The sequence below is a fragment of the Paroedura picta genome, chromosome 15 (genome assembly GCF_049243985.1).
Source record: "Paroedura picta isolate Pp20150507F chromosome 15, Ppicta_v3.0, whole genome shotgun sequence".
Lineage (NCBI taxonomy): Eukaryota > Metazoa > Chordata > Lepidosauria > Squamata > Gekkonidae > Paroedura > Paroedura picta.
The window spans coordinates 13,175,854-13,199,002 of NC_135383.1; the positions used below are offsets into that span (position 1 = coordinate 13,175,854).

The 23,149-nt window shown below is 46.6% G+C and overlaps 1 protein-coding gene across 1 annotated transcript; it reads left to right on the forward strand.

Annotated features, from left to right (window-relative positions):
• The first annotated feature begins 279 nt into the window (after positions 1-279).
• On the forward strand, positions 280-23,028 carry MYL10 (myosin light chain 10). Its single transcript, XM_077312021.1, has 7 exons — positions 280-416; positions 8,333-8,422; positions 9,199-9,274; positions 11,242-11,346; positions 13,626-13,704; positions 21,230-21,278; positions 22,793-23,028. Exons 1-7 carry the CDS (start codon positions 414-416, stop codon positions 22,889-22,891), a joined length of 501 nt encoding a protein of 166 aa, XP_077168136.1. The 5' UTR covers positions 280-413; the 3' UTR covers positions 22,892-23,028.
• The last annotated feature ends 121 nt before the right edge of the window (positions 23,029-23,149 follow it).

Sequence of the window (23,149 nt, forward strand, 5' to 3'; positions counted from 1 at the left end):
CTTCAGTAAGGATAACATGTAAACGACCCACACTTTTTATATTTGCACCTGCCTGCCTTTTATGACTTCAATGTGGGGCGGAGGTGGTTGGGAACGACAAGAGCTTGGTCATTTAAAATTGCGCTGTGGCTGTAGTTCTCGTGGCTGCAGTGCAAGGACTTCCATCTGTTTGGCTGCGTTGGCCTATCCAGCCATGTGGCCGCCTTGAATGCAGCGCAAACGGATGGTGGGCAGTAAATGCTTGGAATGGCTCTGAGGTCCAGTTGCTGAGCTTTTCCGGGCTGGCCTCTATTGTCTAAACTTAGACAGGGCATATTTTCACTCCTGAGTGATTCTATATATAGAGGGACAATAGCCATTGTGTGCGGCTGGCTCGCCGGTTGGCACAGAAGGCGAAGAGCAGAATTTTCAGCATGGTAGGTTCTGACTTCTGTTCCCTTCTTTCCTACCGTCTCTCTTTCCATCTTCCCTCCCCTCGTGAGAATCCTGGAAGGGAAACTCATCCTTGGTATTTGCATTTTGCATTCTCTCTCTCCCTTTCTTCCAACAAACAGGTCCTTCTTTCCTTCCGAGGTGCCACAGTATGATGGGGTGGGATGATTCCAAGCTCCCAAAACCCTGTAAGGAGACCACTTGGGGATGCCAGCTTCCAGGTGGGACCTGGGGATCCCCTTGGAATTAAAACTCATCTCCAGACTACAGAGATCGGTTCCCCTGGGGAATATGGATGCCACTTGTGGGCAGGGGGGGGGACCTGCTCACCCTAAGTCCCCCGATTGAGAGACAAGCACGACCATCTTGGCTCAGGCCTTTAGCCACTTAAGAATGGACCTTTGTGGCCCTACAGGGCATTCTGGAGCACATTTCTGCTTCAACCTGTCCCTCAACACTGAGTGGGCCAACAAGACAAGGTTCCAATCGAACATTTGCCTAGCTAGTCACCGGGAGCCACATCAACCTAGCCGAGATCACCATCCCAGTTCGCGTGTTTTGTCCACAGTTTAGTTTCCTGGGATCAGCACCAGGGGATGGGGGGGGGGGGGGCGTTCTAACCTGCACTTTGAAATCTGTGCGTGTTTTGGGGGGCTGGTAAGTTGCCAGCTAAGGAGCACTTGGAAGTTGGATGGGAGATCTCTTGCTGCTGTAGCAGACACTGAAATCCCTGTGAACCGAAGAGAGACTCACAGCTCCCCCTCCTTGCAAACTTCTAGCAAGGCAAGCAAACTAAGTTCTCCTTAAGTAAAGACCATTGCACTGTTTGATGCTTGGAGGTGCCAGTGAGGCTGCCTCTTTTTTAAAGCTGTTAGCGCTGCTAGTGACTTTTTTTCACAACATTTGGTTTTCAACATGGTAACTGCTTTTGGGGAGGCTGGAGGAAATGCCATAAAAGCCTACGACTTTTCCATGACTTTTCTTCTGGGCAGCTCCTGTTCCTCCGCTGCTTTGATGTGTTAGTGTAGCTTTATTTTATTTTATTTTAAAAAAAAATACTCGTCCCTGTCTCTTTAAAGCCTTGATGGCTCGGGCTAGCCTGCCCATTCTGCAAGCGTTGGATAATGCGCTTTCGATGTGCTGCAGAAGGAGATTTTCCTGCTTTGCACAGGAAAACCCAGCTGCAAAAGAGCAATGAAAGGGCATGATCCAACAGAGAGTTGACCCTGGTAAGTCCTCGGATAGGAATCCACCCCAGACGTCCAGGCCTGCTACAAAGAGGCAGGTAACAGCAAGCCACTTCTGTTCCTCTAGAGCAAGGGGTAGTCAACCTGTGGTCCTCCAGATGTCCATGGACTACAATTCCCATGAGCCCCTGCCAGCAGGGGCTCATGGGAATTGTAGTCCATGGACATCTGGAGGACCACAGGTTGACTACCCCTGCTCTAGAGCCCTAAAACCCTAGAGGATGCTGTAAGTCGATGGTGTCTTGACAGCCCCCTCCACCATCCCCCTGAGCAGGCAAATAAGCATTAAAAGACCCTTTCAAAAACTGCTGTTCCCTGATGCTTAGAAACTCCTGACTTGACAGGTACAGAATGAACAGGGCAACCTTGGGCACTTACTCCTGTGTAACCGATTTCAGCAGCACAGGATTGCACTAACCTCTCTATTATGTTCACATGTGCGCAAGATGATTCTTCTGATAAGCTGCGTTTTGACCCTGACAAGTCTTTTTTTAAAAAGAATTGCAGTATGCTAATGGGCATTCAGACATGTATTTATCTATTTATCAAATCTTCCGCACCCTGGCTTCAAACAAAGACCTGCCGGAAGAGCTCCGTCTTACAGGCCCTGCAGAACTGAGAAAGTTCCTGCAGGGCTCTCAGCTCTTCTGGGAGTTCATTCCACCAGGTTGGGGCCAGGACCGAAAAGGCCCTGGCCTTGGTTGAGGTCCGGTGAACCTCCCGTGGGTCACGAACTGCCAACAAGTTAATACCTGCAGAGTGCAGGACTCTGCAGGGGGCATAGAGCGACACGATCAAACTTTATCGCTCTCTGCCTAGATTATTTTTAAAAGATATCTATGAACATTTGGTGGCTTTCGTGTGCCAAATAACTGGAAACAAATCTGTTGTGCACGTGCATGCACTTTTCAAAAGGTGGAAAAACATTCAAAAACAAGCCATGCTTCTTTTCCTGCCTCCCAGATAAAAATTTTTAATGTCCATCTGTTGTGCCAGGATTTCTCTCTGCATTCTCTTTCATTCCAGTTTAACTAGGAATATATTTTTTAAAATGATTCTTGGAATCGCACAGTTTGCCCCCCAACTCCCAGCTTCTTCTTGTACATCTCCCCTCACCATGTTCTCAGTGTACACATGTGCCTTGATGAACCATTGTGGATGTCATTCCATGTACAATCTTTCTACGATTGTGACTGCATCAAGGCTATTTTTGTGCCGTCTTTTGACTGATGTGCGGAAAAACACCCCCACCCGAACAATAATTACAAAAACAGTGACTGTCTTTTTTTTTTTTTTAGGGGGGTCAGTGTTTTATCAGTTTACACACGCACATCAATAATGCAACAGGGGAAAATGTGCATGAATGGATGTGCTGAAAGAGGAGCATGCATAATGTGTACAGTGTACAAAACGGGGGGATGAAAAAACACCCTGGAAGATATTCAAGTGCCAAGTTTCCATTTCACAAACAAAATCAGGTGATTCAGAAGAACTCCAGAATTTGCAGAGAAATTTATACAAACTGGCTTTTGGAAGCACCCTTTCTTCTCCTGGTTCCATCTCCTGATTTGCTACACAGAGATATACATATTGGGGTCCCCCCCCCCCGCCCTGTGTTGTTGTCAGAATTTGGTGATGTTCTATACGAATCCCAAGCCCTGTTAGAATCCTTCCTTTGTATGCCAGAAATGCTTTTCTGCAACACCTGGAGTCTCCCGGAAACATCAGACAGATCTGAAACAGGGGAAGGAGGGAGCTCAACGCTCCCCCTTCCCCAATCTCCCCGACTGAATAATGATGCCGACAATCCTAATGAAACGACCTGAGGATGTCTGCAGCTAAGGAAGGAATCGTTTATTAATCAGAGAAATGTATATGCAATTATGCTAAACGAACTCTGTGGGGAGGTTTTCCCACTCCCCTTGCAGCCCCCCTCCCTTCTACTTGTGCGAGACAATGCCTTTCAGAGATTTATAAGATATTACACTGGGTTTATGGCGCTGTAATGTTTCAGCTGTTCGGTAATGTGCCGTTCAAAGGATTACTGGCGACAAAGCGCCATTGTCAAAACGGACGCGGCGATCGTTAAAAGGCCAGAGACCGGCAGTCCTGAAATCAAGAGGCTGAGGAGAAAGCGTCTGATCTAGAAAAGTCTCCTTTTCGACAAAGGGGCGGGCCACACGCATCTGCGGTCTCCATTTACCAGGGACGTTCCCTGTTTTCTGGCACCTAATCCTGGAAAACAGGGTTGTCAACCTTAAGGTAGAACGTGGAGACTTCCCACTGTTACCACGGATCTCCTGGTGACCAAGATTGGTTTCCCTGGAGAACATGGGGTTTTGGCATTATACTCTGAGGGGCTTTCCTTTCCCTCGTTGAGAGCCAGCGTGGGGTAGTGGTTAAGAGCGGTAGCCTCTAATCTGGAGAACTGGCTTTGAATCCTCACTCTTCTATGTGCAGCCAGCTGGGTGACCTTGGGCCAGTCACAGTTCTCTCAGGGCTCTCTCAGCCTCACCTTCCTCACAGGGTGGGTGTTGTGGGAAGACGAAGGAGAGGCACCAGTAAGCTGCTTTGAGACTCCTTCAGGTAGTAAAAAGCAGGATACAAAAGCCCAGCTCTTCTTCTTCCCAAATGTCTCCCTCCCAGACCCCATCCTCAAAATCTCCAGGTATTTCCCAACCCAGAACTCGTTATTTGGGATACTTGGTCAATAGAGCAGACTTTTGCAGTAAATAAATCTCCTAAGAAGCAGGTTGCAAAAGAGGTAAACTGACATTGGTTTAAAGAGATCCAGTTCCCATTCTTGTTGCTGTCGAGCAAGGAGAAAGAGGCCTAATCAAAAGACTGCTTTCCCCGCCACAAATGACCAACTTGACGGGGCATCACGTGAACGGAACGGAAGCATGACGGCGTTTTGTTGACAGAAGATGCCATCGGAGAAGGCCCGGACAGCTACATTCTGTGGTTAACCCTCCAGGGCATTTGGCCAGGGCATCCAACAAGATGCTGGACTAGATGGAACCCCAGTCTGATTCAACAGACACCTTCTGAGCCAACCGGACACCCCCCTCCCTGAATAGTCTGGCTTCAATTTTTATCTCCTAATTTTGCTTTGCCTCTGACTAGGACAGCCCGGGCCCAAGGCTAAATTGCTCTTGTCAGATCTCAGAAACTCTCGGGAATACGTGGTTTGGAAGCCACCAAGGATGTCCAGGTGCTACACAGAGGCAGGTCATGGTAACCCCTCTCCGTTCATCTCTTGTCCTGAAAATCCTGTGGGGTCACCTCTGTGACTTGATGTCATTCCCGACCAAGCTGTTAACCGTAATGCCTAGATAGGCACAGCAGCACTGTGCTTCTGAGTAAGCCAGTTTAGGCTGCCCACCCCATCCTAGCTTTCTTCTCTCCATCTCCTGCAAAAAAGAGCTGTTTTTAAATATCCTGCTTTTCACAACCCAAAGGAGTCTTAATGCGGCTTACAATCAGTTTTCCCTTCCTTTCCCCTTTTCCTTTCCTTTCCTCCACATCCTGTGGAGGTAGGTGGAGCTGAGAGAGCCCCAAGAGAACTGCTCTGTGAGAACAGCTCTAAGAGAACTGTGACTTACCCAAGATCACCCAGCGGGCTGGGGAATCAAGCCCAGCTCTCCAGATTAGGGTCCCCTGCTCTTAACCACGACACCATGCTGGCTCATGGGATCCTGTGCTGGTAGGCAAATTCTTTCCACCTCCCCACCCGTGAAATGTTTTGTATGCTCAAAGATCTCCTCTCTCTGGTGAATCAAACCGCTCCACACTGCAAGGAATCTGGAGACAAAGCCCTTTTCCGTTCTCGAATACCCCAGGCGTCACTTTATTGGCATGCGCTGTGATGTCATCAACCGAGACGCTCGGATTAGATTTATCATCTAATTATAGCAGAACTGGAAAAAAGGAGGGACAAAAAAGAAATGATCAGAGGTATGGAATGCTTCCCATAAAAGGAGAGGATCAAAAGATTGCAATACGCCGGCTGCAAACGGAATCGGTTCCAGCGGGGGTGGAGGGGCAACCCAAAATGGCAAATAGCACGGAGGGGTAGACAACAAGGAAGACCTAGGTGGCTGCCCAGGACGGCTCCTTTTAAAGGGTAGACCTACACCTGTCTAGTCAGGTCGACAGGGAGGCCTTCCAGATCTGTTGCTCTCTGTTTCTCCATGCAAGTTTGTCTCTGCCCCTTGGACTCCCGTGCAATGATAAACCCATTGGCTGGCTTGGGGATAAACAAGAGCCGCCTTGAACTAAATAAGAATCAAGCAGGAGGGACGTCTGAGCATGTGCAGAGTGTATATTGCTCAGCCCTTGGGGTAGTCAAACTGCGGCCCTCCAGATGTCCATGGACTACAATTCCCATGAGCCCCTGCCAGCATTCGCTGGCAGGGGCTCATGGGAATTGTAGTCCATGGACATCTGGAGGGCCGCAGTTTGACTACCCCTTCCTTAGGTTTCCTGGGCTTCTCGACCCCGTGTTTAGAATTCAGCACCCCCAGAAGGAGCCACATTCTCCGTCTTTGACCTCTGCCCTGAACGGCAGAGCTGATTCATCCTGTCGGGAGTCTTTTTCAGAAGTTCCATCCATGCATCCCAGGAGCAAGCCGAAAGTAAATATCGGGAGGGAGTCCTCTCCATTACTTTCCCGACACGCATGGTTGCACCAGGTTTTCTGAACGTGCGCATTTTGCGTAGACGCAAAGCATTGTTAGGTGTAGACCAGAACCATGAGAAATCCAGTGGACGGTCCATGCAAAAGAATGTGCACCCCTGGCTAGGCAACACGGCGACCGCATCCATCATGTGCCATGGGGAAGCTCCCAGTACATGTGAATATAACTTCTGAAAAAGACTTGGGCCACTTTCTCGGGGGCGTATGCAGAGTTCTCAGCAGCTCTCTCTGGACATGCGCACATGAGACCCCATGCAGGGTCTCCCAGAGAGACACCGTGGCTGCGGTGATTGCCTTTGGCTTCCTTCGCTCTAACAATCTCAGCTCTTGGAAGGCTTACTTGGAGACTCCCATGGCTGCCCCCCCCCCTTTAACCTTCATAACTGTTGATCAAAAGGGAGGATATAAATATTTGAGTGAGTAACACGATACTAAATAAATAACCGGCCAGGTTAGAGACAGTTTTAGCAGTGACTGATCCAGTGGAACGCCACGGGTAAGATAGCCAAAGCCGGCCGTGCAAACCCGGGTGTCTGCTCACCTCGGGCTTCGCCGTTTTAAAGTTTAGATTAGAAGTATCCAGGAGCAGGGAGCTGACTTTGACCCGTGAAACTCTGTTAAGCACAGGGTATGTGAACAGTGATGGAACACGGGTTTAAGTCACAGCCAACTTATGGCAAGAGATGTTCCGGGGGTGGTTTGACTTTTCTCTGCATAGCGACCCTGGCCTTCCTGGGTGGACCCCCAGCCCAAGACATCAGGGCCAATTCTGCTCAGCTTCTGAGATCTGAGAAGATCGGGTTAGTTTGGGCCATCTGGATTAGGGCATGCATGTGAACGGCACTATTTTTTATCATCATCAGGTCATGGAACGGTGAGCGGCAGTGTGGGTAGGCGGGTAATTTCCTGCATTCCACAGGGGGTTGGACTAGATGACCCTGGGGGTCCCTTCCCAACTCTATGATTCTATGCCTCTGTGATCGTTATCATTCTGTGAAGCTGGCCTGCCGATCATTAATGCTATGCCCATACTAATATTATTAATATTTGTTGTCCACTCGCTTACCGGAACGGCACTTGGAGTAGCATCCGATGCTGAACACAATACAAACCACAGGATAATATATTAAAAAAAACAAAGCAACACTAGACCAAAACAAAGAAGTCAAAACACTGGCTACAGGATCATTAAACCCAGAATGAAAGCCTATCCAATAATTGCTAGAAAAGTCAGCCAAGCAGGGCAACAAAGCCAGAGACTCTACACACAGTAAGTGGCTCAGTGGCAGGGCCTCCGCTTTGCATGCAGAAGGTCCCAGGTTCAGTCCCCAGCATCTCCAGTTCAATGGACTAGGTAGGCGTTGCGAAAGACCTTGGAGAAGCTCAGATGGACAATACTGACCTTGAAGGACCACTAGCCCAGTTCTGTATAAGGCAGCTTATACTGTCCAGTCAGAAGTTTGTTGTTGTTGTTAGGTGCGAAGTCGTGTCCGACCCATCGCAACCCCATGGACAATGATCCTCCAGGCCTTCCTGTCCTCTACCATTCCCCGGAGTCCATTTAAGTTCACACCCACTGCTTCAGTGACAACTCCTGTTGACCCCAACTCCTGTTGACCCCAACAATTAATGAAGTTCTGATCATGGACCAGCCAACAGGAGGAGACTGATGTTCGATTGTGTTATTTGCAATGACTCCAGCACCACTGATACTTTACCGCTTTAAAGACAAGAGGATTCATGTTCATTTTTGCTTCTGGTGACCCCTGTTTGGGGGAGCCCCAGCAGAGGGCTTCCCAGGAAACAGGCTTAGCTCCTAAGCACGACACCGTTCCACTCTGCATGTACATTGGCCTGTAAGACATTGCACCATTTGGAGAGGCAGTCACAAAGAAATTGGTGTCTTACTGCTCACCCCTAACCGTGATTATTTGTCTTTTTAATGACTTGATAGGCCCCCAAAATGGCAAGGAAGAAGAAAGAAGGAGGAGGTTCCAACGTCTTTTCCATGTTTGATCAAAGCCAGATCCAGGAGTTTAAAGAGGTAGGTCCATTCTGATCCTACGAAGACTCATCAGTGTGTGAAAAGTCCGTCTTGATTCGTGATGTGAACAATAGCCTATCAACAGTTGTCCCCGAGACTCTCCTTAGGGGATTCCATCAGATGGCAGGCATGTTCTCGACACAAGGATTGTAGACTCGGGGTCAGACGTGAAATGTAGATTCCGTATCTAATTCTGGTAGTAAACAGATTATGCTGTATTAAATGGATGAAAAAGTCCACCCTTTAAAAATGCAAATCTGAATGATGTGGCTAGCGTGGTTTAGTGGTTAGGAGAACTGGCTTCTAATCTGGAGAACCAATCCTACTCAATGTGAAGCTTGCTGGGTGATCTTGGGCCAGTAACAGTTCTACCAGAGCTCTCTCAACCTTACCCACATCACAGGGAGAAGGAAGGAAAGTCGATTGTAAGCCTCTGAGACTCCTTCAGGTTGTAAAAAAGCTTCTTCTTCCTTCTTCCTTCGTCCTTCGTCCTTCTTCCTCTTCCTCTTCCTCTTCCTCTTCTTCTTCTTCTTCTTCTCCTCCTCCTCCTCCTCCTCCTCCTCCTTCCTTCTTCCTTCTTCCTTCTTCCTTCTTCCTTCTTCCTTCTTCCTCTTCTTCTTCTTCCTCTTCTTCTTCTTCTTGTATGTTGCTAGCCCTATCTCAGGACCTGGCCTGTGTTGCTTTGGTGGTGAACTAGCCCAGGCTTGCCAGGGGGTTTGGTCACCAAGGATAAACACGGTTTCCCCCCTCCCTCCATATTTTCTGTTTCTCAATAGGCATTCACAATCATGGACCAGAACCGAGATGGTTTCATCGACAAGGCCGACCTTAGAGACACCTTTGCCGCATTAGGTAAAAACAGACGTCATCTATGGACAGGAAATTAAAATCACTCATTTCTGTTGAAAAATGCAGAAGATACGATGATTCTCAGTTTAAATGCTGAAGTACTATGAGACCAGTGTGGTGCAGTGGTTGAGAGGGTTGGTTGAGTATCTGGAAGATCCACGTTCGAATCCCCACTTGTGCCATGAAAGCTCGTTGGGTGACCTTGGGCCAGTCGCACATTCTCAACCTAACCTACCTCACAGGGCTGTTGTGAGGATAGCATGGAGGAGAGGAGAATGATGGTCTCCTTGGTCCCCCATTGGGGAGAAAGAATGATATGTCTCCTTGGTCCCCCATTGGGGAGAAAGGTGGCTTACAAGTGAAGTAAATTAAAGATAAGTATCGGGATTGAGATGGGCATCTTTCCACCTTGATCCCCCCTTCCCCCAAGTTATAATCCTTTAAGCAAGCAATAGGTTTCCTGCCAGTATCCCTTCCCCTTTTTATCTGAACACAAGTGATCCAAGGGGTCTTTCATTCTCAACCTGGGTTTTGTGAAACCCTGGGGTTTCTTGACATCCCTGGAAGGGATGGGTGGAAGTTAATTATCAAATGGGTGGAATTTAATTATTTTTTACGCATTTTTAAAAATATTATTAAACATTTCTCAGATGATATGACCATATATAGTCATGTTGACCCACCCACCCCTCCCAAAATCTCCAAAGATGGGCCTGGAGGGGGTGGGAAGGTGAGGGGCCCTGGGTGGGCGTGTCCACAGCTACACTTCCCAACCACATTCTGCACAAGCACACCACTTCTGCCGTGTCTCGAAGCCTGCAGAATGTTGCAGGGGTTTCTCATCAGCAAAAAAGTCGAGAAAGGCCAATCTAGGCGATAGATCCAACTCGAGGTTTTGAAATATCAGACACACACGGGGCTTTATTCCAGTTCAGTACGTTTCTCCCCAAAAGGGCTATGGCTTTCAAACAACACGGTGAGGACGGGATATAAAAATTGGACTCGCAGGTTTCGTAACTGATTGGGCATGATCAAAGCCAAAATCCAGAAGGGTCAGTTCTGTGCTGTGCGACTCTTCCTGACTGGGGGCTGTTCTCTGGGCTGTACTGCATGTTTCTGCGCAAAATTGATTTTACAGAACGAGAGCCGTCCCACGCTCTCCTGGTGCCAAATTGTGTGGCTGGCATCCCTTCTAAAGAGCTCTGATCCTTCTTTCTACCCCCAGCCCTTTGATAAAGAGCCCTCCCCCTTTTCAACTAACAATGCCCTCTTGGGTATTTCCAATTTTGGCTTCCCATCTGGACTTTTCGAGCTGACCCACTTATTTCTGAAAGCATCTTGTAATTCCTCCGCTTTAAGTTTCCTCGTTGCCAACCCATTCTCTGAACATGGCACAGTTAATAGGAGGTGGGCTGCTTATTCCTCATGTCCAACCACTGGCGAAAATGTACATATGTGGCTGGATACATTGGAACTCAAATGGTCCATGGCCGGACTTTCACAGTCCTTAGCAAGTGCTGGAAACTGGAAGGTCATTGTTTAAAGATGCTTCTTTAATGCATCGCTGGCAGGGGCTCATGGGAATTGTAGTCCATGAACATCTGGAGGACCACAGGTTGACTACCCCTGCTGTACAGGTTCTTTTCCTCTTTAAGGGTTAGCAACAGGCAATGCAGCTGACATATCCTGCCCCACTCCTCGGTACAGTCCATAAAAATTATGGGGTAAGGCAATACCTGCTGCTGATCAGATATTGAAAAGTATATCCTAGGCCAGGGGTAGTCAACCTGTGGTCCTCCAGATGTTCATGGACTAAAATTCCCATGAGTCCCTGCCAGCAAACACTTGCAGGTGGTCATGGGAATGGTAGTCCATGAACATCTGGAGGACCACAGGTTGACTACCCCTGGCCTAGGCTATATTTTACCACTTTTGATATAAATAACAAAAACAATGCTATGGTTTTATAGGTCGCCTGAATGTCAAGAATGAAGAGTTAGAAGAGATGATTAAGGAAGCTCCAGGGGCCATTAACTTTACGGTCTTCCTTACAATGTTTGGTGAGAAGCTCAAAGGTAAAGGTGACCTCTGCTTGGTTTGCTTTGATGTTGGCTTTGCAAAGAGCACCAGGGTTGGAGCAATCTTCATGGCGCATGAATCTATTGACACGGAAGCAACTGTTGGTGTTTTAACGTTTGCTTACGGCTCTGGTGTCTTTTCGCACCTGTACAACATGACACGCAAAAACCCAACTGGTGAGAGCCAGTGTTAAATAATGGTTGTCCTAGGAATGGGGAGAACTGGGTTCAAATCCACTCCGTCCCATGACGCTTGGCCCACTCAGTCTAATTTATCACCTGAGGCTCTTGGGAAGATGAAATAGAGGAGTGGAGAATGGAATGGCCCAGTGAGGAAGATTAGTGAGGTAGGTAGTTGTCTGAAGGTCATCCAGTGGCTAAGAATGACTTGAACCCAGATCTCCCAGGCCTGAGATTCCAACCTGCAGGTCTCCAACCTTTTTGGAACTTTCGGGCACCTTTGGAATTCTGGTGGTGGGCACAAATACAAAAGGTTTGCACAAGGAAGTGAAGCACCACCACACAGTGCAGGATTTCAGTGTTTTAGGAGGTGCAAGTTGAATCCTCTGAAACAGGGGTAGTCAAACTACGGCCCTCCAGATGTCCATGGACTACAATTCCCAGAAGCCCCTGCCAGCATTCGCTGGCAGGGGCTTCTGGGAATTGTAGTCCATGGACATCTGGAGGGCCGCAGTTTGACTACCAAGATCAGTATGATATATATTATTAAAGTCATCATTGTGGGGAAGGGAGGTCTTCTCAGTGTATGTGTGTGTGTGTGTGGGGGGGAGGAATAAAAGAAATGTTTTGCATCCTGTCTTCCTCCTGGACTTTTAAGCTTCCATGCGCAACGATGTGCCAAGCATCCCCTATTGATTAGCCGAAGCATCAAGTGGTCCCTTTGATGAAGCGCGCGGCTTCTCTGCGTGGCGTAACAATTGCATTTCTTCCGACTCTTTGTAGAAAGGAGGCCCATGTGGTTCACATTAACAAAAAAGCCCCGCTGTTGTTGTTCTAAGCTGCTCATCTGGCATCAGAATACAGGACGCTGTTCAAAGTGGCTAGGTTGCTCCAGGAGTTCCCATCGCTCTCTCCCTTGCCTTTGCCTCCAAATGAATCTTCGACGGCTTGAATTGATTTCCAGCACAACTCATTTTGTTCTATAGGAAATCACCTCTCTCCGAACGCACGGCATGATTTTTGGCTCGGATTTAAAAAAAAGAGAGAATCGTGCCACCAAACAATGCTTTGTTTCTAGTCCAATTAAGGGTCTTCTTTGTTTATGGTTTTCTTTGGCACGACAAAATCAGGAGAAGGACACGATGGCCGTAGCTCCATTTCCCCCTTAATTAAGGAGGGAGGGAAGTGGGAGGGACAGGACACATTTACATCACAGAATTAAATTATTTTAAGAGCTATTCCAGTTCCCAGGGAATCCTGGGAAATGTAGTTCTGTGAAGAGTCACTAGAGAACATGTCAATGTACATTTTCTCAGAATTCTTGCCCTAGATGTCAAAGTCAACTGCCTCTTCTAGGGACATTTTCTTCTAAAAAAAAAATGAAATCTCCCCAAAGCTAGTGGGTCTTTGCCCTTTTACAACATTGCCATGGCAGCCTGGTGCCTGGTATCCCCAAATGAAAGTTAATTACCATTTAGTGTCTTCTTAACCCCAGAACAAAACCTAGATTTTATTATTGGGTTCTTTGATGCATTTTGTGTTAGGGTTGCCTCCTGTGGATTGGGAAATACCTGAAGACTTTGGAGGTAGAGTCAGGAATCAGTGGGGGCAGGAAGGGATTTGGGGCAGGGAGGGTCCTCAGTGGAGTACAATGCTATGGAGTCCCCCCTCCCAAGCCATTTTTTCCAGGGGAACTGATCTCTGTTGCCAGGCGATGAGCTATAATTCCAGGAGATCCCCAGGCCTCACCAGGAGACCAGCATCCCTAGGCGAAGTTACCCTAGCTGGTTCATTAGAAAAATAGTGAGGATCTGTTTTCAGCCATGGTATTTGTGTAGGTAATGCACAAAAGCTTCAAGGGGGGGCAAAGGGTGTGTGTGACAAGCAAAGCTGTCTTTGACAACAATAAATGGCCCCAGAAATTATCGCATTTGCACATGTCTTCTGTTTTCAGTGGAGTTGCTGCATATGCTCATATTCCGGTTCTCAAGGCTGAAGTAACCGAGCGTAGGGAAATTCACTGTTAGGCATGTGTGAACTGGATGATGCTTGTGCAGAAGGATCACTTAACATTTGTCTGCTTCTCTTCCTTTTAGGCACCGATCCAGAAGAAATCATTCTGAACGCTTTTAGGGTTTTTGACCGGGAAGGAAAAGGTTATGTAAAAGCAGACTAGTAAGTTTTTTTTCTTTAAAATCACCCCTCTTTTAATCTTTGTGTATTGTTAAATCTTATGTAAATGAAGACAAGTAATTCCCCCTCTGGTTTGCATCTTCCTACCAGTTGGGATCTAGCAGAGTACTTGTACTGGTGAAGGCTCTGAGCTTGATTGGCTGAACAGGACTGGTGTCACAGAATGTTCACAACAAAGGAGATTTCAGTCCAAGGTCTTTGAAGGAAGAGAAATTGGTGGTTTGGCTAATCTTAAACACAGCAGAAATAAAAGAACGGTAGGACAATGAAGATCAGGAAGTCTCTAACTTAGGTGTTTTGAAGAAAATGGCAGAGAGATTGGAACCGAGGTAAAAAGGAGGTTTGAAGAGGGAATTCTTTGCAGTGTTTTACATTCAAAAGAGGCTTGATGGAAGTTTGATATGCAAGGGATCAGGGTCACCAGCACAACCTTAGAAAACGTTGGAAGTTTCTGAGGGTGATGCCTGGGGACGATGAAATTTTGGGAGGATGTGTCACTTCCAGGTGACATTTTAGGAATTTCCCCTATGTTAAAAGATCATAGAGAAATAGGGAAATTCCTAGAACGTTGCTATGGAAGCCATTTTCAATCAGTTTTTTTTTTTTTTTGCTCCCACTCCTTAGTTTCTTGAAGGCAGGGAATTGGGCCTTCAGATGGGGTTTGCTCACCACTGGTAGATATGTGATAAGTCTACTAGTGAGATAAGAAACAAGATGGCTGCCAAAGGGAGTTGCTGAGTAGATCTTGACAAGGGAATTCTGTTACTGGGAGTGTCCGCCATTTTTCTAATAGGATATCCTTGTCGGTCCTAAAGTGAAGACCAAGAGATCGCAGGGTAGGGTGCTCAGTTTCAAATATGTATTGGAACAAAATAGCAGGTCATTGGGCTGCCAGCATCTACTATGAATTTAACCTCTGAAATCATTCACTTTTCATACTTTCAACCTTGGCTTGGAGAAACTTGGCTGAAACTGGAGGAAAGTGACGTTTTGATGGCTGCACAGTTGGATGTGCAGGTTGGGGGGCTGAGAAGAATCAAAGAGGAGAGGACAAATGACTGAAAAATCCCCATCCAACTAAACCTCCTTCCCCCATCCAGAATTAACTCTTTGGGGTTTGAGTAGGTCACTGTCATCATCTTGTTTTGCTTCCCCCCCTTTTAATTTATTTTTGTCCGCTGTCAAAGGTCTGTGCCTCTAAGGCTACGCTTCTTCCTTAACAGCCTATATCTTTTTCTTTCCTTTTTTTTTGAGGAGAAAGGTTCCTTTTTATTTCATTTCTCTTTTTTTTTAGTTGATTTACAAATTCATATTATTCTGCATACCTGGGGAGTCCCTCAAGTATGTAAAAACACTGATCTTCTCAGTGGGTGGCCCATTTGATTCTGCTTTCACAATCGGCACAAGCCACCCACTTTATGCCTAGCTACAGTAATAATGCATTAGCCAACCCACACTAAGTACCATAATACCAGATGTACAAATAGATGCGGATGCCTTTTAATAAAGGGGAAGTCAGAGAAGGATGAATGAAGCTTTGCTGCCATTTGAAAATGTGCACATTTCTCTCATTTGCATTCCAAATCCAGAATATCAGTCAAAATTAAGCAAAGCACATAGTAGTAGAACCCCGCTTTGATTGCAGAGTGAGAGTTGCATAGGAGTAAATCAGGAATACGGCCTCAACCATACTTTGGGAAGCAGATGGTCAATGGAGTCAGGGAAGAAGAAGAAGAAGAAGAAGAAGAAGAAGAAGAAGAAGAAGAAGAAGAAGAAGAAGAAGAAGAAGAAGAAGAAGAAGAAGAAGAAGAAGAAGAGCAACTACAACATTCTTATATGCTGCATGTTTTCTACCAGAGTCTCAAAGCAGATTACAATCCTCTTCCCTTTCCTCTCCCCACAACAAACATCCTCTGAGGGTGAGGCTGAGAGAACCCTGATATCACTGTTCAGTCAGAACAGCTCCATCAGTGCTGTGGGGAGCCCAAGGTCACCCAGCTGGCTGCATGTAGAGGAACGAGGAATCAAACCTGGCTTGCCAGGTTAGAAATCAGCACTCCTAACCACTGCACCAAGGAATAGTAGTGATGCTCATGAACATAGATGGCTTCAAAATAGGATTAGACACATCCATGGATGCCCAACTGGTTCCTGACCTAACTATGCTAGCTGCACATCTCCCCTATTGCCCCCTGCAGGACGTTCCCCATTTTCTGTCCAATCATACACATTACAGATCTCGCATGTTCCAACCCTAGGCTGAATAAACTATGGATTTTCTTAACTTCAAAAGGTCACTTTCCCATTCTTCCAGCCTCAAAGCGTGCCAACTTCTGTATACAATTACTTCATTTTGTCACCACAACAGAACAATCTTTGCTTATTAGACCTGAAGGCAATGCCGAATGTCGCAGAACCAAACCATTAAATGAGTTCCATGACTGCGTTTTGAGTCTCAGCTTATCCGAAGATCCATAACTATTCTCAAGTTCAGGCTTTTAACTTTTTAGAAAAAAAAGAGAGATGCTCCCACAATCCTTTGAACGCCTCCCCTCCTTTCAAGACAAAGCTTGCTACAAATTAATGATGCTCCCTATTTATAAAACGTAGGGTGAGGAGCTTGCGGGACGGCGCCCCCACAACTGGCCATGCGTGACCTTTTAATAAGAACTTTCATATAATTAACGTCCTTTCGGGGGATTTCATTTTTTCCACTGCGTGTTCACCTCTCGCTTGGAAACTCGTGAGTCATTCGGGAGGCTGTTAGAACCGATTGCCAGCATAATGACAACTTGTGTTTTTTTTTCTTCCTCGGTGATTTAAAATACACACAGGCCCAACCAGATATATCTGGTGCAGCCATTCTCTACAGCAGACTCTCTCAACTCCCCTGAAACATTCTTCAGGCTTCAAGAAACACCAGAAGTGGCGCGATCCTGCCGAATATGACTGAGGAGCAGAGCTGTGGACACGCCCACCCGAGGCCCCTCCCCTTCCCACCCCCTTCAGGCCCATCATTGGGCATTCCGGGAGGCGTGGGTGGGTCAGCATGACCATATATGGTCATATCACCCAATAAATGCTTAACGAATTTAATATATATATAAAAAATAACTCCCAACCATTTGGAACACCCTTCCAGGACTGTCAAGAAACCCCAAAATTTCAGGAGACCGTTTAAAGGTTATGAAAGCTTGCTTTACAGGGTTTAATTTGCGACCGAGCTTCCTCATGCATGGATAGAACTAGCCCAGACATTGCAAAAGAAGGTTGTAAAGGTTGAGATCTGTGAGGGTTACTTGTGAGTCAGTGTCAGTCAGTGGAACCTCCATGTTCAGGGGCAGTTAGACTCTGAATTGCAGCACCAAGAGGCAACATTGAGGGAAAGCCTCAGGTTCTATGCCATCTTGTTGGCTCTCCGAAGGAACTGATTGGCCACTGTGGAAGTGAACTGTGACTCATGAAAACTGCTCCCCTGCTACACATTTTCTTAGTCTTTAAAGTGCTCCAGGACCCTTGGTCTTTTCTACTGGTTGGCCGCTGTGTAAGACTGAACGCTGGACTAGAGGGAGCACTGGCCTTATCCAGCAGGACTCCTCTAGTGTTCTTCCCCACCCTGCAATTTATCAGCTTGTTATTTGGCACAACCTTCTTTCCCCACACTGAGGGTGGTGAACAGAAGACCTGAGTAGACATAGCGTTGTGTATGGCAGTTTCAGGTTCCATCTGCCCCCCCCCCTTCCCTCCTTCCTTTATGAGATTGCTAGTGCGGGGTGGGGGGGAATGGATTGATTGTTGGAATTGGGTTTTTTTCTGCCGTATCTTTTCTTGATTTGTGATTGGGATTCCTGTGTTTTACATCTGGGGTTTTTGTGGGGAGTTTTATTGGGGATTTTATTCAGACTGTTGTAACCCGCCACGAGCCACTTGGGAGTGGCGGGTAATAAACTGAAATGAATGAATGAATGAATGAATGAATGAATGAATGAATGAATGAATGAATGAATGACAAATCTATGCAACCTAGCAAGTGGTCTTTTCCCCTAAAAACATGCCAAAACATACTCTGCCCTAATGGCCCATCCTCACCCCTTGCCAGATGGAGACCTCAGCTAGTTCCCCCCCCGCACACACAGACATAGGGTGGGTTGTGTATCATCAAGGGGAAACACTTATCTTTTCTTTTGTAGCTTTCCCTTTATGGTATGCTTGAGGAGGTATGGAGAGGGGCTGCTGTCCCTAGACCTTTCTATTTGCCTGGGATCCATGTGCGCCTTATGTGCCGTCAGGTCGCTTCCAACATGTGGCAACACTGTGCACAAATGACCTCCACAACGCCCTGTCATTAGCAACCAGCCTTGCTCAGGTCTGGCAAATCTAAGGCCATGGCTTCCTTGATTGAGTCCATTCGTCTTCCTCTTTCCCTGCTGCTTTCAGCTTTCCCAAGCACGGTTCTCTTTCCCAGCGACTCTCGTCTTTTCATAAAGGGACCAAAGGACAAGCATCTCAATTTAGTCATTTTAGCTTCTCGGGAGAGTTTAGGCTCGATTTCATCCAGGACTCACTTATTTGTCTTTTTGGCACTCCGTGGCATCTGTAAAAAAGTCTCCTTGAACACTACATTTCCCAAATAAATCATAATCAGGGATGCCAGCCTGCCCATCCCCGCCCTCAGATTTTTTTCCAACTTTAAACTGGCTATCTTAGGAGACCTACACACAGCACTTCACAACAAACCTAAACAAGCGAACAATACCTTTTTTTTAACACCTGGAGGTGAAAACATAGCCCAAATGCAATACAGGTCAGTCCCCCCTGCCCGCAAAAGAGAACAGGTTAAATTTTAATGCCATTTCCTGGCACTCAAAGCCCACCTAGGAGACAGCTACAAAACATATTAAAGTCACGTGACCTATTAAGTCAGCAGGTTTGCTAAGATACAAACGCTGTTTCTTCAAACCCAACAGCTCTTTATTAACACCAGCTCCAGCTGGATAGATTCCAGTGGGGAGCCATATTGGTCTGAAGTCCCACAACAAAACTGGAGTCCAGTGCACCCTTTAAGACCAACAAAGATTTCTTCAAGGCGTGAGCTTTCGAGTGCATGCACACTTCCTCAGACGATGGAACGGGGATCGTAAGAGGACAGATAGAAGGAGAAAGTAAATTACTAACAAATTAGTAAACAAATTAGTAAACAGCATCACAACATTGTCCCACTACAACTGGAACACCGAACTTATATACATTTGAGGTGGCCCAAAAAGGAACCTGATTGGCCCTTAACGGAGCCGTCTGATAGGTCTGTAACATTCTAATACAGGTCACTCATTGGTCAGATCCGAAGCCTTGGTTTGCATACTGCCGGTCTTGAGCAGACCGTCTGCATGCACAGTATCCATTCCTTCTGCCTTAGCTGTGGTTCCTTCCAAAGAGCTAACACAGTTTTTAAAAATATATTGGGACTAGCCAACGCTGACCACAACGGATGTCATCTCCTGCCCCACATCAAGGCTGATGGGTCAGACAATGGTTTGTGTAAATCCACTTGGAAAGTCTTTAACTCTCCTCCCCCCGCCCCGAAAACCAAATAATATGGAAAACATTTTTTAAAAACAAAAAAAACCTTCCCCAAAGCTCCCAAGCTTTTCATCTTGGAAAATCTGAGCCTTCATTTCTCTATAAAATAAATAATGGAAACTGGGCTGGAACGCTTCACTTTGTCCTCCTCATGTGTAATGCAGCTAGAGGCTGGCGGGCGGTACATCAGAGGCTTATAATTAGATCTGATCTTCCTCCCCACAGCCTCGGTTCTAACCTTTGCCCCAGATTCTCCCCCCTCCCCAACTCTGCATGTACGGGATTGTCCAATGCCAGACGTTGGTGGATTTCGGAAGAAAGAGAGGTGCTGGGCTTTGAGGATGTTCTGATTCTGAACTCCAGAAACCTAACTGTAGGGAAGAGTTGCGTTTGCAGTGCTGAAAGATTTAGACTAAAATCGAGCCTGCTTTTCTCAAACCAGAGCCCGCTTTGTCAGATGCACACATGGATTGTTAAGTCAGCAGATATGAGCTCAGGAAGCCACCGAATACTGAATCAGATCTGTGGCCCATCAAGGTCAAACTGGCAGCAACTCTCCAGGGCCCCATCACCTCCCGCCTGATCCTTTTAATGGGAGATGCCAGAGAATGAACCTGGCTGGGACCTTCTGCATGCCAAGCAGATGCCCTACAACAACCCTGTCCATTGAGAGAAAGAATATAAACAGCAGAGACTAAAAGTCCTCTCTTTGCCCTTCGTTGTGATCAGTTTCTGTTTATGGACCAGAACGTCCCAGGTTCAATCCTTGGCATGTCCAGTTAAAAAGATTCAGTGAAGAGTCGATGGGAAAGACCTGTCCTTGAGACCCTACCAGTCAGAGAGTAGACATAGTCACCTTGATGGGCCAGTGGTCTTATTCAACATACGGTAGATTCAGGTAACAATGTCTGGAACTGGTCTTCTGTAATGGGTCCAACTGCTCCCCTAGAGCAGGGGTAGTCATCCTGTGGCCCTCTAGATGTTCATGGACTACAATTTCCATGAGCCCCTGCCAGCAAATGTCAGAAACGGCCCTGAGGTGAAGGGGACAGCAGTTCTCCATCCTTAGGGAACCCCTAAATGGATGTGCATGCTTAGTCCTATCAGGTTGCTCCAGATTTATGGAAATCCTGCAAATGAACAATCTCCAAAACATCGTGTTGTTACCAGTCATGCTCAGTTCTTGCAAACTGAAGGCTGTGGATTCCTTGATTGAGTCGATCCATCTCGTGTTGGATCTTCCTCTCTTCTTGCTGACTTCAACTTTTCCTAGCGTTATTGCTTTTCCCAGTCAGTCTCCTCATGATGTAAGATACGTCTAATAACCTCAGTTTAGTCACTTTAGCTTCTGGGGGAGTTCAGGGTTGATTTGATCAAGAACCCATTTATTCGTCTTCTTGGCAGTCTAGCAATTCTGTGAAACTCTCCTCCAATGAATCAATTTTCCAATGAATCAACTTTCTCCCCATCAGCTTTCTTCCTTGTCCAACTTTCACATCATTATGTAGCAATGCGGAATTCTAGCTGAGTGCCCTCTGACCCAGGTGGGTTCTTTCTTCCAGCATGGTATCATTTTGGTTTGGATTCTTATCCCATTGGATACCAAAGACATTTCTGCTGTCACCGATACGTTCTGCTTCCCTACAAATCCCTCAGACGCTTTTTACCTGAGCCAGAACCACCGAGTTTGCACCCAAATTACATTGAGGTGAAAAACTGGAGTGGAGACAATTCTAGTGGTGATTACAACGAGACAGATGAGAATGTCGGTATGGTGAAAACGGAATAAGTACTGTATACTTCGCAAAGCAGCAAACAATTTCCAGTGAGCTTCCAGAACATGCATAAACAGGTTCTGCCCTATGCCTGTGAGCCTTCCCCCCCCTCATCCCTAAATCAATTTATTTGTTTCTTTTCTTTTAAACAGCATGAAAGAAATGCTCACAACACAGGCTGATCGGTTCAGTGAGGAAGAGGTAAGATCTCCTCTCCGCCACACACACACACACACACACACACACACACACACACACACACACACACACACCCTTTACTCAAACACGAAAGTTTTCCACTTGGCAAGAGAGATTTCCACCTTTTGAATTTCAAAGTTGAGACTCCGCATGACAAGCCGCGGGGATCTGTGGGCGTTCGGTTTCTAGGGGCAAACATGAAAACAGCCATTCATGGTGAGATCTATGTCACATCAGAGGCTCCCGCAAAGGAAGGCTAGATGCTGAATGTGATGTACATGGCTTTCTAGAGCGATATCTTTTTGAGCCTATGGGTACATTCAGAATTCCGACACAGCATGGTGGGTACGGCCGCAAAATCGCTGTGGTTGGATCAAAGCCCTACCTCATCCTACCCACTCCCTAAAAATGCTTAGTGGCCACCATGAAATCTGTCAGCAGGCACTGTGGTCCCCATGGGCCCCCCGTTGGGGGGCCCTTGGTATACATTGTGAGTCAATGTAAAAATGGATGGCAGAGTTGCCATTTTCAGTGGAAAATCCATGCCTGTTGTTTTGCCTCATTCCATTCTTGGGCAATCCCAATGAGCACTACTAGTCTGCCCAGGAAGGTAATCCGGAAACTGCAGTTGATCCGAGGCCAGCGAGGTGTTACTTTTTAAAATGAGCCTGAGTTCGAATTTCCATGGCTCAGCTTGCATTCTTCACGCTCAGATGGCAGCTGCAGGGCCCCATTCAGAAGGTACAGACCAATTAACAGGGGCATATGGCAGCTCCACTGTCTGCAGTCGTCAACTCCAGATTGAGAAATTCCTGGAGATTTTGAGGCTGGATCTTGGGGAGGATGGAGTTTGAGGAGAAGGGGTATTCCGTGGGGATTTCTTCTTCCATACTGGGGTTCCCAACTTCCAGGCTGGACTTGGAAATTTCCTGGAATTACAACTGGAGATCAATTCCTCTGGAGAAAATGACTGTTTTGAACCCTCTGAGGTTCCTTCCCTCCCCAGATTCCAACTCCCCCAAAGTTCCATCCCCCCCCAACCTCCAGCAGTTCCTAAACTTGGATTTGATAACCCTATTCCACAGAGTCTGCCCCCCAAAGCTGCCATTTCCTCCAGGGGAACAACTGACCTCTGTAACCTGGAAAATCAGTTGTAATTCCAAAGCTCCAGGCTCTACCTGGAGGATGGCAACCTTTACCCTGCCCCAAGATCCATTTCGGAGAAGGGAAACAGTGCAGTGGGAAAGCAGGATTGACTGTACTTTGTGTCTTTTAAATTTGGGATGTGTAAGTCATCTTGAGCCCAAAAGGAAAGGTGGGGTATAAACAAACAAACAAATAAATATCCTCAAATCTGGCTCTCCATCTCAGCCAAAGCATTCTTTTTGAGTGCAAACAATGGTTCAGATTCTCAAGGACCTAGATTTGCCTAGATTCCCATGTGCCTGAGGGAAGATTCACTTGTTTGTTCCCAGCATCCTGTGCTTTCAAACTTTTATTTCCTACTTGTTTCTCAGGTCAAACAGACTTTTACTGCCTTTCCTCCGGATCCCTCTGGTAACCTTGACTACAAGAACCTTGTTTATGTTATTACCCACGGAGAGGAGAAGGACTGAAAGAAGTCAAGACAAGCCGTCAAGAGACAGCTCTTTGCTACAGCCTCTCTGGATTACCCGGCTGGGCTCCATTACGATGTGCCAGGGAGCCGAATCCTGTAAAATGATCCGAATGAGATTAAAAGCATTACACTAAATGATCTTCTTCTTCTTATAATGGCTGGAGAGACCATTCAAACCCTCCACATGGTCTCATTTCCGGTTGTTTATTCTTGTCATCGGTATGGAAGTCGAAAATTCTAGAAACACTCTTTTTAT

Excerpts from the sequence above, each read along its gene's own strand:
- MYL10 (XM_077312021.1), top strand. Across the intron at positions 13,705-21,229 it reads GGTTATGTAAAAGCAGACTA|CATGAAAGAAATGCTCACAA; the intron begins GTAAGTTTTTTT and ends TCTTTTAAACAG. Across the intron at positions 21,279-22,792 it reads ATCGGTTCAGTGAGGAAGAG|GTCAAACAGACTTTTACTGC; the intron begins GTAAGATCTCCT and ends CTTGTTTCTCAG.